This window comes from Felis catus, chromosome B1, assembly GCF_018350175.1.
Source record: "Felis catus isolate Fca126 chromosome B1, F.catus_Fca126_mat1.0, whole genome shotgun sequence".
In the NCBI taxonomy this organism is placed as follows: domain Eukaryota; kingdom Metazoa; phylum Chordata; class Mammalia; order Carnivora; family Felidae; genus Felis; species Felis catus.
Window position 1 is genome coordinate 164,156,064 of NC_058371.1, and position 18,945 is coordinate 164,175,008.

Sequence of the window (18,945 nt, forward strand, 5' to 3'; positions counted from 1 at the left end):
TACAAAATACGCAACAAGAGAAAGAAAATGAGAATATGTAATTACATACATTGGATAGCTTAAAAACAACTTGTACTAATAATAGCTAACCAATAGCTCTTTTAAAATTTACGGTCTTAAGTGCATTCCTAATTTGGGGTTCTTGTTTCAGGGATGAACAGCAACGTGAAAGAGATTATCTTCTTGAGAGGAGAGACTTAGCCGTAGATTTCATTTTTTGTTTAGTTTTAGTTGAAGTTCTAAAGCAGGTAAGAAGCCCTTTTGTTTCTGCAGAGTCTGTGTTTCTTATTCTTATTTTGCCTTCATGTTTCATTTACTGTATTTAGGATGTTATGTCTACAATTCTGGCCCACATTGACTAGATTTCTATCATTTAATTACACCTCTTTCAGTCGCCTACGGCTTTCATGGCCTGTACCTATCGTTTCCCATTCTCTTTACCTTTGTATGCCATCGCAGTTAGGGGATCTTGTTTGCAAAATTGAGCTGAGTGGTAATTGTGTTAAATGTGGGCTTCCAGCTGTGAATATAGTCTCCCTGTCTGTCATTCATGTACCTTAGTCCACTGTCAAAGGGTTTCTCTTCCGAAGGCATCAAGCCTGCCCTCCAACGTGTAATCTTCGTACGGTTGGAGTTGAGGAATAGGGGTGGTTTGACATGGGTGGGACCAAACTGTCAGGTGCGCATGGTCTTTGGACAAGTGATAATAAGTTTTTTATGTTTGATCAATGACTCTAGAATGCCATCATTGTTCTCACACTGTGCTCATGAGTTTCACGTCTGAATGGCATAGTCAGGAAAGCTATAAGCATGTAATGTCTGGTATCATGTATGTTTTTACTATTCAAAATCAGTGCAGGTATTTAAATGTATACCCCCCAAAAAGTATTCTTTGGTCTATTTTTGTTTTTTTGTTTAATAAAGCCAACTATCTTGTTCAAATGCATGAAAGTATTTTTTGCTAGTTTGTAGTCTTTAAAAAGTTATAGATCATTCAAAGATGAACCACATATTTCCAGCCATGCACACTGTAATGTTTTGAAAAGAGTTAGGTAATCTAAAAGAAATAAAACACATTTTGCACATGGCAGGTTTGGACAAGGAGTTTTGTTTTTTTTATGTAAGATGGAATGGAATTTATAACATGAAAACAAACAGCAAATGTGAGATATAAAAGTTAATTGACAGGAGCGCCTGGGTGGCGCAGTCGGTTAAGCGTCCGACTTCAGCCAGGTCACGATCTCGCGGTCCATGAGTTCGAGCCCTGCGTCGGGCTCTGGGCTGATGGCTCAGAGCCTGGAGTCTTTTTCCGATTCTGTGTCTCCCTCTCTCTCTGCCCCTGCCCCGTTCATGCTCTGTCTCTCTCTGTCCCAAAAATAAATAAACGTTGAAAAAAAAAATTAAAAAGTTAATTGACAGACTGTTTTTTGACATAGGCAATATAAAATTATTTGAATTATGTATTTCTTTATACTTTGTTTTTATGACATAAGTGGAAAATTATTGAAATCTGAATATCTGAAATCTACAAATAAATGTTTTAAATAGGAAAAACAGAAAACTGAGTTAATCAAAGGTGAAAATCACTTTAATTACTTTGTACCTTTCATCAAAGTTTTTTACTAGATGTAGGAAAGAAATTCCCTCTGGGAGTTGTGCAAACAAGCCCAATTTGTTTTCTGTGATCTCAGTTCAGCCAGGATCCCAAGACCTGAGGCCAAATTAATTAGGGATAGAAGAGAGCTGAGGACCGGAATCACCACTGACCATGAATGGACTTTGCCTAGGACTCATGCTGGTTGACCTCTAGCATCTGTTGTGTGCTGATGTAGGGCGTGTGAGTGGTATGGTAACCACCATTTGCACTTCTTTGCTTAATTAAATAGTGTAGGGTTTCTTCTTTAAGCAGGTGAATTGTAAACTTCCCAAGACATACAGGACCCTCTCTGATCTGGCTCCATTATGCCTTTTGTCCTTTGTTTCCCAAGACATTCTTTGACTTGCCAATCAGTCTCTCAGCTGAAAGTTGCCCCTAATTGTAGTTTCAAAACTTAAGTGCACAGACAACCCTGTTTAGGTTTTTCTCTCTCCTTCTCTTCCTCCCCCACCTCCTCCCCTGTTCTTTCCCCTTCTCCATTGTCTTTGTCTTCATCCTCCTTCCTTCCCCCTTCTCTTAAAAAATAATCCAGATAGGTCTTCTAGTGGAGAAAGCCATAAGGATCTATAAACTTGAGGCCATTTTTTCCACTGGGCTTGTTTTTTTCAAGTTCATTGCACAAAATCCCTTCAGAACTGTGGTTCACGTGGACTCGGAGTGTGAAAAAAGGAAATACAGCAGCTTTAATAGCTAATGTTTGTTTTTGGTTCCGTTTCCGTATTGTTCCAACCCATAGTAGCCTTTCCACTAGCTCTTTTCTCTCTTTTACCATTATCCTCATACTTTTCATTCAGTTGAACCCATGAAAGAATAAAATACATCACAAAGAACACGGCCATATTTTATTTATTAAAAATCTTACATAGGTCTTTTTTCCCTAGTAAAAGGCAAGTCTTTTTAGCTTCTTCAAAACTAATAAAACCCGAGAAAATGAAGTAAAAATCAATAGGACTTTCTGAAATATCATGACAAACTAACCCAATTTTCTATCATGTCAAAGTGATGTAGGGTTTAATAGATCTGGAGACTAATCAATGTAATATATCTTGAATTTAATAGGACTTTTACTTTTGCCCCACATAATAGACACATATTAAAACATGACTCTGTTTTATTTGATGAGATGGATGGCCCCAGGAGTACTGAAGTATTGATACATGGTTGGGCCAGTCTTAAGGAGGAGTAAATATTACTTACGAGTTAGTCCTTGACCTCATCTGTTATAAATTTTTGTTTCTTAAATAATTGGTCATATCTTCCTGTGTGTTTAGAACTCTTTATGATGCATAAAGGCTCTATATCCTTTGTATCAGCTGGTCATTATAATAAACTGGAAGACCTCCAGGGCAAGTGTTTTCATCAGCTTTGTCATTTCCTTGCTGTGTAACTTGGGCAAGCTATTAGCCACTAACTCTTTCTTCCTCTGTAAAAGAGGGAGGATAACAGAATCCTTTTTGAGAATCATGAGTGTTGAATACAGTAATGCTGGGACATGGAACGTGCCCAATAAATATTATCTGTTATTTTCATTTTGCAGATGAAGAAATATTGTTAATTTTGTGACTCACTGATGATTATAAAGCTAGTTCACTTTCTCCTCCCAAGCTTTTTCTCCTGTTAATAATAAAAATATTGGTAAAATCAGTGATACAAAATTAGGTGAAATGGCCAGCATCTTGGAAAATTAAATTAAAGTTTTAATCATAACACGTTAGACAAAGAATTGAGTTCATATAAATGAGATGAAATTAGTATGATTCACTGTGGGAACAGAATTAATTCAAGATGGTGGAGGACTGATTTGATTTTTTTCAAGAAAGTCAAACATAATTTGGGGGTCATGGCCAACTGCAAATTGTAGCAGGTTACTACCAAAGGCTTTCAAATCCATGATAAAAGCATGTTTAAGCAGCAACATAAACATTTAGAAAGTTTGAAGCAGTTTTCTTTTCATTTAAATTTTAGTCAGACATTTACTCATTGAGACAAATAAGATTGGAAAACTTGGTTTGTGACCACTGCCAACTCTTGGCTTAGTTTTATTAGTGCTGTTATGAAGTATCAGAAGGTGGAGTACCTCCTTAGTATTTTCAGATTTAACATTAGCATCTTAGACGTGGATGAGCATCCCTGAAGGGTATGCAGTGATTTGTGGTTTTTCTGAGGCTGAATGTGTTCATTCCCCTTTGCATTGAGGACTGGCCCTTTAGGTAATGAATGAGCTTTGCTGACTCCCCAGTATCCAAATCTCAACCTGATTTTATTGTTTTTCACTTTCAAGATGTGATAAAAGCATTAAAGCTTGAGAGGTGGTAGTGGGAATAGCCTTGGAATAAAACGTGGGTATTCCTTTGTTTTGTTTGTTTTTCTAAGTTTTTATTTGTTTAAGTAATCTCTATAGGCAATGGGGGCTTGAACTCATGATCCCGAGGTCAAGAGTTGCATGCTCCTCTGACCAAGCCAGCCAGGCACCCCTGGGTGCTCTTCAGAGTCTACTAGATATATCCTTCTTGAATGTTGAAGTCGAGTTAGAGCGGCTTCTAAAATCACACAAGTGACAAGATCTGAAAAGCCTGGATACTGTGAGTGGGAATATTACTCCATGAAAGGAGAACTTTTTCTCTATAAACCCAAGTGGGATTCTTCCCCACCCCTGCCACCTTGTGTTTGAGATTCAGTTTGGGAGTATTTTTATTATTATTACTGTTATTATTGAAAATAGGGGGTGAAGTGTAGGGATTGTAAGAATGTGCATCCTGATAATGTTCATTCTTAAAATGTTTAGAAGTTGTGCTTGTTTTCTTCCAAAAATTAGAGAAAAGATCTATTTCTTCTTTCATTTCCTGTTTCTGTGGGTTTTGTTTTTGTTTTTGTTTTTGGCTATAATATGATAAAACTGGAAGTTTTTCTTTCCTTACGTGTTTCCTTTATTAAATGCATTTTGATAGCGCACAGTGTATTCTAGAGAGGTACACACCCAACTTCTGAACTTCGGTTCCCTCGTCTGTCAAATAGGAGACAAATACCTACCTTGTAAGACTAAGTGTTACAAACGCTATTTATAAAAATCCTTAACTAATACCTGCCATCCAGACACATAAAAAGTGTTGATGGTGGCGATCGTTGGGTAGTAAGTGATAAAGAGTACACAGCGTGGCTAAGTAGTGTCCCTAGCTGTCATTGTCAGACTTGAGGCATAGCTAGACCAAATGAGACTGTTCAGGAGAAATTATAGGTTTATGTTAACTTGTATTTCACATCTCCGGCCTGGAGCACATTAAACATCCCTGTGAGGAAAGCAATATGGTAAAACCACAACACAGCACACAGTAAGTGGAATATAAAAAATTAGATCACAGAAATGCAGTGTTGCATTATTGCAAGGTCAGTGAAGTGTCTGGGGCCAGCCCATATGACTAGCACCATGAATTCTGGAATAAGTTCCGGAAGTCAGGCTGACTGATCCAAGACTAGCCTATTCCTGACTAAAGTTTGGCATCACGTGGTGGTAGATATCTGCTCTGTTTTAACTCTCAGTGGGTAGCCACAGGCTGACTGGGATGTATGGGACAGCAGCTTCGATTGTAGCAATGTTTTCATTACCTTAGGGCCCATTTTATGGGCCCAACTGAGGGAAGATCAGGCTGGGAGAATACAGGGCCTCCCCGCTTCTTGAATGGGCCCTGGTTTCCTGCCATTTTTCCCTCCCAGGCTTTGCCTCAGTATCTCCACCCTTATATTCTAGTCCCTTCATCTGCTCTACATTCTCAGAAGGTAAGAATTCTGGCCTAGTCCCTTTGAGAGATAGAAGGAAAAGGTGGGAGGACAAGAATCAATCTCCAATTGTAATATTCTCGATTTTTCTCTCCGGGCTAGTGATGATAGGGTTCCAATCTTTTGCGTGCATTTACAGATGGGGAAGTGGAAACTTCCTCGTGGTTACATAACCAGTAAAAAGAGAAGCATTGGTTTCATTAAACCAAACCAAAATCCATGGTCTTTCTATACTTTTATCATTTATCTTTCTGTATTTTTAATGAAAAAAAGTTTATTGTATAAAGGTTTGATTATATATAGTTTACTTACAATAAGTTCGTCAGCTTGGTGTGGATGTAAGGAGCACTTGGGGAGTACTGTTTCCAGTTTCTTCTTAATACGAGATAATAGTGTTTTCCTAAAAAGAGGTATTCAGACTACCAAGTAAAAGATTGTCGTGCCTCTACTTAATTGATGAGCCAGTATTATGAAATTCCTTTATCAATGAGACATGATTGTTACACTATTATGGTGATGTGTTTGCCTATAAAAGATTTAAAAGCTTCTTATAATTATACATTCATAAAATTCCTAGTTAAGTATCTCTGCTTAAAGAAATTATGGATTTAAAATTTAGTCTTCCATTGTGGGACAAAGGTTAAGTTGTTCTTGTAGAGTCTGAATTCTTTTTTTTTTTTTAATTTTGTTTTTATGGTTTATTTATTTTCGAGAGCAAGAGAGACAGAGCCTGAGTGGGGGAGGGGCAGAGAGAGGGAGACACAGAATCCAAAACAGGCCCCAAACTCCGAGCTGTCAGCACAGAGCACAACGCAGAGCTCAAACTCACGGATTGTGAGATCGTGACCTGAGCCAAAGTTGGATGTTTAACTGACCGAACCACCCAGGAGCCCCTGGAGTCTGAATTCTTGAACCTTACTATGTAGAAGAAATTCAGTTTCTGCGCAGTATTAACGTGGGATGTTCAAATCTCAGCTTCCACCAACAGACGAGTAAATACAGTATTTATGTATACTTATGTATAAAGTATGATACAGTATTCTTTCCTGTATCATAAGGCTACTATTTTTAAAAGGTTCATTGAGAACTAAGAAAGGTTGAGTTTGGATTACAGCTGCTTCTTCACTTAATCCCTATTTGATTTTGTGATGGAGTGCATTTTCTTCAAATTCGATTCCAGGCTCAGTCTTTCAGGACAGTCCCAATTTCTAGGAAATCTGTGATGAATGCTCTGATTCTCCTCTGGTCAACAACAAATACCAATCCACTTAGCCAAGATAGAGCTATAGCCTTCCGTCCTGGACTAAAAGTTCACTGTGAACCTTCCAAAGCTGTGTCAGCTACCTGTATCCCTCTGCTGGCATGGTATTTTAAGAGTGATGCTAGGGGCACCCAGGTGGCTCAGTGGGTTGAGCATCCAACTCTTGATTTCAGCTCAGGTCATGATCCCAGGGTCATGAGATTGAGCCCTGCATTGGGCTCCACGCCCTGCTTAAGATTATCTCTCTCTCCCTCTGCCCCTCTCCCCTGCTCGTGTGCATAAATGAATGAATGAATGAATGAATATAAAAGTGTGCTAGTATTCTCCGTGCTCTGCGAGTTTAGTCATCTTTCTCATTGAGCTGAATCCATGTCAATGAATAGTTACTTACTGGATTTCTTGTGTTTCTTGTCTCTCATTACAGTGTAATTGTGGTTACTGTTTCTAATGTTTCTCACCTATTTACTAGGTTTGAACTAGCTCCTGATCATTATTCTGGGCTAAATTCAGCTCCTTCCTCATAGACTCTTGGTTTCCCTTTGTCAAAAATAAATGATCTTTATTTTAAATAAAAATCTCTCCTTTGTCAAACCCTTAAGGAACATTCTCACCATCTCTGAATAATTAGAATTCTCTGCTTTTCTTTGCCCTAGTCTAGTTTGTGGCTGTCTTGGTAGTATTAAAATCTCTATTACAATTTTACCCTATTGACGAAGTGTTCTATAACGTATGTTGTTAAACCTTTCAAGGAAATGTGTAATGCCCGTGCATTTTTTGTTTTAATTGGACTTCCAGTACAAGAATGTGATAAATCATGATCCTGGCTCCAGACACAGTGTTATCATTGACCTCTGTGTGTTTGTTTACACTGTACTGATTACCTGTGAGCTCCACCAATACCTATAATTTAAGTCTCATTATGTGAATCTCTCCTAGTTCATTGCCTGGCTACCTTCTTCCCATTTTTCTCATTTTTATGTTAATTATTCTCTTTAAAAAAAAATGCTTTCCTATATGTTTGAATATTAAGTTTCTCTTGTCTTTGAACTTCATAAAAAAATGTATCATTGTATCATACGTATATTGTCCTCTGGGACTTAACATTTTCACTCAACAGTATGTTGTTAGAATTAATCCATGACGTGTGTGGCTATACATTATTTTTTTCTTAGGCATGTAACTGCTAGTGTGTTGGAGCTCCACCTTCTTAGGTTCATTCCTGGAGCCCTGCAGACTAAACTGACAGATGTCAGATTATCAGGAGAAAAGGTTTATGACATATGCATATGGAGGCCTTCATAGGGAAACAGTTGAATACACAAAGAATGGTTAAGCCCCCAAACTTAACAAAGCGCAGTACGTTGTGAAGTGACAAGACAAAGGAAAAATGTTTGGGCTCCTAGGGGTGGTAAATTGGGAAAAGGAAAATACGTGGGGGAAACTAATGGAAGGTAAGGGCTCTTTAGTAAGTTTGTGCAGACCTGTCTCCTTACCAAGTCTTCTTCTTTTTGTGGTACAGGAAAGAGGAGGGGAGACTGCTTTTAGGCAGAAAGGGGGAGGGTGGAGAGCTCTTCCTGCACCTGCTGTTTCTCAGTTGCCTTCAGCTCAAAATAATTCTCAAGCCAAAGTGCCACATTTTGTGGTGGCATACTTTGATCTGCTTCACTAGATGGTAGGCTGTGTAAAAAATTGATTTAAACTTACACCAGCAATGTCTGTGAAATCTGATTCATTTACATTATCTGTGCTGTTTGGTGTTGTCAGGCTTTTCCCCACTGAATAGGTGTAAAATGATACTTTGTGTACTTTCATCATCCTTATTACTAATTAAGCATCTTTTCATACGTTTGTCATCTTAGGAATAAGTACAACAAAGGGCAACAACAGAAAATTATAAAACCTTGCCAAAAACTTAAAGAAGTGAAAAGATACTCCATGTAAATGAAGAAGTATACAGTTAACCCCAAATTGATCTATAGATTCATTGCAACTCCAATAAAAATCCTAACAGTTTTTATGTAACTTGGGTGACTCTAGATTGAATATGGAAGAACAGTGGGCCAGAAGTGGCTAAGTGCTCTCTGAAGAAGAATAAAGGGGACTTTCAGTATCAGACAGCAAACTTATTTATAAAGTCTGATAATGGAGACCGTATGATTTTGGTACCGACATATAAAAATTAATAGAATAGTGAGCTCAGAAGCAGATCCACAAATATTTAGAACTTGAGTATATATCAGCGGTGACTTGTGTAATCTTTAAAAAAATTTTTTTTTCTAATCTTTATTTTTGAGAGAGGGAGAGACAGAGTGCAAATAGGGGAGGAACAGAGAGAGAGGGAGACACAGAATCAGAAGCAGGCTACAGGCTGCGAGCTGTCAGCACAGAGCCTGATGCAGGGCTTGAACCCACGAACCGCGAGTTCATGATCTGAGCCAAAGTTGGATGCTTAGCCCACTGAGCCACCCAGGTGCCCCTAAAATCTTTGATCCATCAGTTCCTCCTTTTGGGCTCTTTCCCTTGGAACTATACAAGTATATAAAGTTAGATGTCGAAGATTTTTTTTTTTTTTTTTTTTTTTACAGCACCAGAGGATCCTTTATTTCACAATCCGTGAACATTTTAAATAAGAAAATATTCTAAAAAGAATATGAAAACATTTTCCAATTGTTAAAACATTTTTTAAATGCTTGCTATGTAATTATACGTAACATAGAGCCAGTTCTCACCTGGCAATAAAGTGCTCCTAAAGTTAATGCATACACAAATTGTTTGAGACTCATAATGCATTTTATTCCTGTAGGAGTCATGTGATACATTATGGGTTTTTCAGATATTAATCCATAACAATCATTCTAATGTTATATGTATATAATGTTATATGTATATATATATAAGTATATGAAGACTGTAAATTTCTTGAAACTGGGAATCGTCCTATACACATTTAAATTTCACTTTCTAGCAGACAGCTTTGCATATGATGGGTCCTCCAATAAACACTCCTTAAACAGTTCATTTTTTTAAGTACCTAATGTGTTACGGCAGCTGTTTTGGAGTCCAGTTTTAAGTCTCGAAATCCTGGCTCTGCTACCTACAGGATGTAAGTCATCGAGCAAATTATATAATCTCGCTGCACCTCAATTTATTTGTCTATTAAAACTGTGATAACCATAATACCTACCTCATAATGTTGTGGTAAATGAATTATTACATATAAAATACTTATAAAATAACAGTACTTGCATACCAGGATTCAATGCACATTAAATATTATTAGCTTTTAAGCACATCTCCCCAGCTAAATTACAAACTCTTTGAGACAGAGGCAATGTCCTATACTTTTTATAATACCAGAGTCTGTATAATTTCTTACATAATATATGCATTAAATGAGTATTTATAAAAGTATGTAATAAAAGGAATGAATGAATGATTATATGCTTACAATACTTTCTCCATAAAAAAATCAAATATACACAGGGTTGGTAACATTCTAACATTTGTTACAGTAAAGAAAAATGTGATCAGAAATTAAATAAAATTTAAGACTTGTCAGAGAACTACAAGTATAAGTAAGAGGAGAAAAGAAACAGAAATCACTACCAATGGGAAATTCTTCCTTATATTTTAGACCCTGGAAGACAGGGACTTTTATCCTATGTTTCTTTCTTTTTTTTTAATTTAATTTTTTATTTTTTTAGATTTACATCCAAATTAGTTAGCATATAGTGCAACAATGATTTCAGGAGTAGATTCCTTAGTGCCCCTTACGCATTTGGCCCATCCCCCCTCCCACAACCCCTCCAGTAGCCCTCAGTTTGTTCTCCATATTTATGAGTCTCTTCTGTTTTTCCCCCCACCCTGTTTTTATATTATTTTTGTTTCCCTTCCCTTATGTTCATTTGTTTTGTCTCTTAAAGTCCTCATATGAGTGAAGTCATATGATATTTGTCTTTCTCTGACTAATGTCACTCAGCATAATACCCTCCAGTTCCATCCACGTAGTTGCAGATGGCAAGATTTCATTCTTTTTGATTGCTGAGTAATACTCCATTGCGTGTATGTGTGTGTGTGTGTGTGTGTGTGTGTGTGTGTGTGTGTGTGTGTATACCACATCTTCTTTATCCACTCATCCATCAATGGACATTTGGGCTCTTTCCATACTTTGGCTATTGTTGATAGTGCTGCTATAAACATGGGGGTGCATGTGTCCCTTCGAAATGACACACCTGTATCCCGTGGATAAATGCCTGGTAGTGCAATTGCTGGGTCGAAGGGTAGTTCTATTTTTGATTTTTTGAGGAACCTCCATACTGTTTCCCAGAGTGGCTGCACCAGCTTGCATTCCCAAAATGTCTAAGATGTTTATAACATCATATTGATTATTGAAAATCTAGAATGACATGGCAGGCGATAGGAAGCTCATTAAATACGTCATATACTGAGTATTATGTGGCCATTGAAAAGAAAGGAGGAGCTCTAACTACTGCCATGGAAAGAGGAGGCATCATTTTCTTAAGAAAAATCAGGTGTGTGGGTGTGGATAGGAAAAGTCTGGAAGGATATGTATCAAGCTATTGATAGTGATTGTATATGGGAGAAGGGACAGGGATTTTACTTTCTGGTTTTAAATATTTTCATTTGGTTTACATATTTGGAAGTAGCATATAGTTTTTAAAGAACTAAACAAAACAAAGATATTTAAATTACGATTTTCTAATACTAATAAGGCCATGAATAGTTTTAAATTGTTGGAAAAGTTGGTGTCATTTTGGCTACTGTTTATGATAGAAAAATCAGACTATATATGGAATGTGTGGCTGGCTCAGCCAGAGGTTGCTTTCCCATAGGTGTTGCAGAGAGGTACGTGTGAGTGTCTTAATTTCCTGACAATTACAGTAAATCAGCAATAACGACTACTTTTTCCCCTTTATGGGCCTAGTTCAAGGATTTGTGATTATACAGCTAATATTCTTAAATTTAGAGGTTATTAAATTAGATGAGTAACTAAATTCTCTGAGAAAATAATAGAATCCTTAGAAAAAGGGCAGATTGACAAATTAGTAATTGATCATACCATGGAAATGAAAACTGGTTCTTGATTTAATTAGTTGAAATGTGGAGAACGCTCATAAGACTTATAATCTACTTAGCTCTTGCTGATTTTATGATTTTTTCATTCTAGATTCCTGTTCATCCTGTGCCCGATCCCTTAGTTCATGAAGTTCTAAACTTAGCTTTTAAGCACTTTAAACATAAGGAAGGGTAAGTAAAATACTAACTTGGGATTGTTGCTTTTCTCCTAGTCCAGGGTTAGACTGTTTAAGTATAATTTGAACTCTCTCTGATCATTTGTTTTGTTTTTAGAGTTCAAAGCATTTATCTTCCTTTTTCTTTTCCTTCCTTCCTTCCTTCCTTCCTTCCTTCCTTCCTTCCTTCCTTCCTTCCTTTCTTTCTTTCTTTCTTTCTTTCTTTCTTTCTTTCTTTCTTTCTTTCTTTCTTATCCCCACAAAATGCTTCTAGGAAAGTTTGTTTGCCTGTTTTAGTAGGCTTCATGCCCAATGAGGGGCTTGAATTCATGACCCTGAGATCAAGAGTTTCTTGTTTTACCAACTGAGCCAGCCAGGCACCCCCATTGAAAGATTTTATTAAAATAATTCTTAAAACTGTTGATTGGATTTATAAGAATTAGAAGGCTAAATTTCACGACAAAGTAAAACTCAGAGCTAGATGAAAATTTGTGTGGTTTTTATTATTCTACAGATGACTCTTCAGAAACAAACTTTGTAACCCTCTGATGAGAAACTTTCAGATTTATGTAAAACAGAGTTTATAGAAAAATTTAACAGCACATTTGTTCTCTTTTGTTTCAGATATTCAGGAACCAACACTGGGAATGTGCATATTATTGCAGATTTATATGCAGAGGTGATAGGGGTTCTTGCCCAATCAAAGTAAGTATTTAAATCACTGATTTCAGTTGTATTTTAGAATGCTTCATTGTAATTGACAATGACAGCATTAGATCTAATTTTTTTCATAGTTATTTTGCAGTCTCCTCCACTTTTTATTACTTAGCTGCTCTATTTCTTAGAGGATTTTAAAGTAATATCTGCACATTAAGTATACAACTTGTTTTCATTTATTTGGGGTTTTCCATAAATGTCTGAATTGAGGAAGTCAGAAAAGTGCCAGGAATAGTCAGGACATTACCTTATTTATTTCTAACTATTCTATGAGAAGTGTTTTTTCACATCCTTTTTTGTTTGTTTGTTTTTTAAGAACTCTACAGAGCTAATAACAACTTTTAATACTTTCTAGTTGAATGGTTTTACTTCTGAGATGGCATTTCAGTGTTTTCCTCCTAATCATTTTATTTAACACTAAATAGAATTTTGGATAGGTAGAAGAGATTCCAAAAAAGAAAGAGAAGATACTAGATGATTCCATAAAGGTGTTATTCATTAGGAGTTACACCCATTGAATTGTCTTGAACCATCATTATAGTAAAGAGTAAAAAAGTTTATCTATAGTATCTTGTGATTGATCATAAGACTATGGAAGAGTTTGAATTTCCTTTGTTGCCACTGGGAAATTTGTAAGGTAAAAAATTATCAATTCAGATTTTCTTAGATGTCATTTAAGAAGTGTTTGGTCCTGAAATCATCAGATAAAACCCTTTCTAAATTCTAAAAAGCCAAGTACAATTCTTGTTAATGTTTGCTTCCTGTGAGTGTAGTGGCTGATCATTATTATGAGAAATTTAATAGAAGAGAAAAACCCTTGGATTCTAGTGTTATTGCGATGGGAAGGTTTTTATCCATTGTATATTTTCTTTTTAAAATGCAAAAGAATATATTCGTGGAAAATGGTATTATATTCTCCAAGACTCAAATGGAAATGGCTGATATTTCCTATCGTATATCCATATTTCATTAATACGCAATTTTCTTTTTCCCCTCTGTAGTCAATAACGGTTAGAAAATATGCTTCATTTCCCATTTTAACTTTTCAGAAACTGGTTTCCCCCAGTAACATTAACAGTAAAATCTTTAGCTGTTTCATAATAAATAAAGGGGGAAATTAAGTATTTTTGATTATTAAACTGGTAAGTATCTTTTTGCAATGTGAGCAGAGAAAAAACTTAGTAGACTTACCAGTTGTGGTCATTTGAATCCAGGATGGTGCTTACATTTGAAAGCATTTTGATTCTTGAGCTTAGTCACATTGTGTGAGACCGTGTGCCCCACTCCTCTCCTTCAGTTTTTCTGCAGCATAAGGAGAAACTAATTTTAAGTGATGGTAGTCTAAAATTGATTGATTCATGTCTTTGAACACACTTATAGTCTCCAATCCGTTCTCCATATAACTCAAATTACAGGTTTTATAAAAAGGAGTACAAACTGGAGACACTATCTGATTTATGGGGTAGATTATTTGATTTGATTTGACTATGATTATTAACGATTAAATGGTAATGGAGCTGTATTGACGATGTTGTAGGAATAAAGACATCTTATTATATCTTCTTAAGGAACTTCTAACTTTAAAATAAAGGAACAGCAGGTTTCGAATAATATCAAATAACTTTATTTCCCTCTGTGCTTTTCTAGTAATTTTGATGAGGGTAGAGAAAGGACATAATGTTTACGTAAAGTATCTTTTGATTTCAACCTTGAGTATCATGTGGGACATTAGTGTTTTGAATTCCTATCCACTTATGTATTCGTGTATATTAAAGATTTCAGGCTGTGAGGAAGAAGTTTGTGACAGAATTGAAAGAACTGCGGCAAAAGGAACAAAGTCCCCATGTGGTACAAAGCATCATCAGCTTAATAATGGGAATGAAGTTTTTTCGAGTAAAAATGTATCCTGTAGAAGATTTTGAAGCATCATTTCAGTTCATGCAGGTGATATACCTTCTCCATTGTGGTGATTGGAATTAGCCTAACAGTGGTTATGCTTGCTCTTCGTGACTTACTAAAGGAAACATATATATATTACTAAAGGAATATATATATATATATATATATATATATATATATATATATATATATATATATATTCATGGCATCGTTAGTAATTCTTTAGTTCCAGTGTTAAATTGCCAGTGGTGTGAATTTACTTTCTTTTTAAATTTGAGTGTGTTTTGACTTTAGCTTTTTGGTAAAATCGCAGTATTTACAAACTTACCATGATATTAAAAATTCTTAAACCTAATGTATACCTCTTTGCCCCTCCAGGAATGTGCTCAGTATTTCTTAGAAGTAAAAGATAAAGATATAAAGCATGCACTTGCTGGTTTATTTGTGGAGATTCTTATCCCTGTAGCTGCTGTAAGTATATTTTAATTTCTATATTGTGTGTTAAAAGTACCTTTTTACTGAAGAAGTTGCCACGTGAAATAGTCTTACTTTCCGGTAATTTCATAGACTGTTATGTGGGAAATTTGAATGTCATATGGATATGGGGAAAATGGTTATTAGCCAAATGTCAGTAGAGCATTGATTAGCCTTTTAATTAAAAGAATAGGCCCAGGTCCTTAAGATTCAGAGACTGCAAGGAGGGCAGAGTATTTGCAACCCAGCCTCTAGGTAGCGGCTGCCTGAAGCATCTCAGTGCAAAATACTGCATTTACTCGCGGCTTCTGCTTCTTACAATATGGTGGCCATTTTAACAGCCTGTACTGTAACATATATCTTGGGATTTACAGGACTGTCTCGATTTTAAGTGTTCTGTAGTTGCTATTGATATTCGTCCCACCTGTCAAAATATGTATTCCAAATTATTTAGAAAATATGATTATTATAAATATATTATTTATATAACATAATTTCTAGGGCAGCAGATTTATAGAAGCCTTTCTTGACATAAAAGTAGTGTGTTATTTGAAAATAATTTTGCAGTTACTAGTAACAGCATGGTATAAATAGGATTAAGGGATTTTATAATACTTAGATGCTAGGTTTGTTTCCTGGGGTTTTTGTTTGTTTGTTTTTACCCAATTCAGTTGTTCTGTATGATATGTGATATGCAACTCACTTTCAGTATACTACATATTGCTGCATAAATGATACTCTTTTCATGTATATATATATATTATATATATCATCATTTCATTTTATTTTATTTTTTTATTTTTTTAAATTTTTTTTTCAACGTTTATTTATTTTTGGGACAGAGAGAGACAGAGCATGAACAGGGGAGGGGCAAAGAGAGAGGGAGACACAGAATTGGAAACAGGCTCCAGGCTCTGAGCCATCAGCCCAGAGCCTGACGCGGGGCTCGAACTCACGGACCGCGAGATCGTGACCTGGCTGAAGTCGGATGCTTAACCGACTGCACCACCCAGGCGCCCCTCATCATTTCATTTTAAACTTGAAGTAAAATTGACATACAGTATGCATATTTAAAGTATATAATTTGACATGTGTATGCACATGGGAAACCATCACCATAATCAGGATAATGTACATATCTGTCACACCCTGGAAGTTTCCTTATTTTCCTTTTTAATCCACCCCCCACCCCCCACCCCCCACCACCACTCACCTCACCTTTGGGTAGTGCAACTATTCATCTTCTTTCTGTCACTCTACATTAGTTTTGGTTTTCCTAGAATTTTATATTAATGGAGTTTTACAGTACAAAGCCATTTTTTGGCTTCTTTTACTCTGCATAATTATCTTGAGTTCCAACTATGTTGTGGAATGTATCAGTAGGTTTTTCCTTTCTCCTCGTTGCATAGTATTTCGTTGCATAGACATACCACAGTATAGATAACACCACAGTTTGGTTGTGGTCATCTGTTTTGGATCCGTTTGTTCCAGTTTTGGGCTGTTACATATAAAGCCGCTGTGAACATTTATGTCCAAGTCTATGTATGGGACATATGCTTTTATTTACCTTGGGTAAATATCTAGGGATGGAATTGGTGGACCAAATGGTAGCTATATGTTTGATTGTTAAAGAAATTGTCATACAACGTTCCAAAGTTGTTGCATCATTTTGTATTCCAAGGAGCCGGATGTGAGAGTTCTAGTTCCTCCACATCCTCACCAACACTTCTTTGGCCAGTTATTTTAGTTTTAGCCATTCTGCTAGTTGTGTTGTGGTGTCTCACTGGGGTTTTAAAATTTGCATTTCCCTAATGACCAATGATTTTGAGCGTCCTGTATTTGCTGTCCATATGTTTTCTTGGGCAAAATGTGTGTTGAAATCTTTTCTTATTTTTTAATATGGAGTTGTTTGTATTCTGATTGAGTTTTAGAGATATATTTTTATGTATCTTAAAAATATATTTTGGGGACACCTGGGTGGCTCATTTGGTTGAGGGTCTGACTCTTGGTTTTTGGCTCAGGTTACGATCTCCCGGTTTCGTGAGTTTGAGTCCCACAGCGGGCTCTGCACAGCTGGAGTCTGGGAGCCTGCTTAGGATTCTTTCTCTCCCCCTCTGTCTGCCCCTCCCCCACTCACCCTATCTCTGTCTCTCTCAAATAAATAAATAAACTTAAAAAAAAAAAAAGGTGGACAGGGAGGGGTGCCTGGTTGGCTCGGTTGAGTGTCAGACTCTTGATATCGGCTCAGGTTATGATCTCACGTTTCATGTGTTGGAGCCCTGCATGGGGCCTCGCTCTGACAGCACAGAGATTCTCTGTGCTTGGGATTCTCTGTCTTCCTCTCTCTCTGCCTCTCCCCTGTGCTCACTCGCACGCTCTCTCTCTCAAAAATAAATAAATAAACATTTTAAAAAATAAAATAAAATGAAGTTTTAAAGTCTTAGAAGAAAAAAAAGAAAAGGTAGACAGGGAACTGGAAGCAAAGTGAAAGTTTTAAAATATTAATGACCGTGATTGGCATGATTTTTTTTTTTTTTTACCTGTCTTGAATATTTACTTTGAGGATTAAAAAAAAAAAAATTGATTCTTTTTTAGTGGGTACAAACAAAAGTCATGAATAGAGCTCAGTAGGTAGTGTGAGTCAGATAGCCCCCCACCCCAGGTTTCAGCCAAGTCTGGGGTTTTTATTTTATTATTATTATTTTTTTGATAAAATAAACCTATCATTTATCAAACCGTCAGGTTTTAGTCTATTTTCATTAGTGCATGTATTTCAATTTCTTTTTCTAGAAGTGGTTTGGGTTGCTGCTTCTCTATCCCACATTGTCATTTGTGCTTCCCCCTTGTCTGAAAATCTGTTTTTGCCAGATACCTAACTGGGATTAGGTTGTATTTTTAAGGTAATTAATCAAAAGGAGCAGGTTGTAGGAGGAAAGACCCTTGACGGTCCTTGCGGTCCATGAGTATTGTGTTACCTGATTCTTCTTTTATGCCGTGTTTGTGTTTGTTTGCTAAGGCAGCCCTCATAAAGTGCCTCAAACTAGGTGGCTCAAATAACAAAAATTATTGTCTCACAGTTACGGTGAGACCAAGGTGTTGGTGGGTTGATTCCTTCTGAGGGCTGTGAGGAAGCATCTGTTCTGTGCCTCTCACCTAGTTTCTGATATCTTTGGCATTCCTTGGCTTATAGAATCAGCACCTGAGCTCTGCCTTCATTTTTGCGTGGTGTTCTCCTTGTGTACGTCTTTGTCCAAATTGCCTGTTTTTTTTTAAAGGTGACCCATCATGTTGGAGTAGGGTCCCCTCACCCCAATATAACTTTATCCTAACTTAACCAATTACATCTGCAATGACCAAATGACACCTGCCTTTTCCAAATAAGGTCACATGGTGAGGTACGCTGGGTTAGGATTTCAATACCTGAATTTGGGGTGTGGGGGAGGTGACATTTCAATCCATAACACCCACTGCTGCATATAGCACTCATTCTGTCTGGAACATTGTTGCCTCTTTAATAACCTCCCTCCCCACTTTGCCTGGTTGGACTCTATTTATTCATTCATCACATGTATTGAATGCTTTCTTTGTATCAGAGCCTCTTCTGTGCATAGGCAATGCAAGAATGGTCAAGGTAGGAAAGACACCTTGCTCTTGTAGAGTTATTTCTAGTGCAGAAAACAGCTAGTAAACTAGTATGTAAAATATCTAGTAGGTGGATGGTGATAAGTACTGTGGAGAGATGTACAGTAAGATAGGGGGGTAGGAATTGCTGAAGGGGTAAGGGAGTTGAAATTTTGAATACTGTGATCAGCTGAGACCACCCCCTCGAAGGAGATGGAGATGACTGAGCAGAAGCTAAAGGAACGAGGGAAAAGGCGTGCTGTATCTGAGGGAAGACTTCTTGGGCACAA

General features: G+C 36.7%; 1 protein-coding gene across 9 annotated transcripts in view; it reads left to right on the plus strand.

The window, feature by feature from the left end:
• FRYL (FRY like transcription coactivator) overlaps positions 1 to 18,945 on the plus strand; it is a 272,435-nt gene that overhangs the window by 138,218 nt on the left and 115,272 nt on the right. For all 9 annotated transcript variants that reach the window (XM_019829525.3, XM_019829524.3, XM_045056397.1 and 6 more), the window contains 5 exons: positions 152 to 248; positions 11,881 to 11,960; positions 12,569 to 12,649; positions 14,437 to 14,605; positions 14,939 to 15,031. In XM_019829525.3, the coding sequence (XP_019685084.1) occupies positions 152 to 248; positions 11,881 to 11,960; positions 12,569 to 12,649; positions 14,437 to 14,605; positions 14,939 to 15,031 (520 nt within the window). The remainder of the gene's footprint in view (positions 1 to 151; positions 249 to 11,880; positions 11,961 to 12,568; positions 12,650 to 14,436; positions 14,606 to 14,938; positions 15,032 to 18,945) is intronic.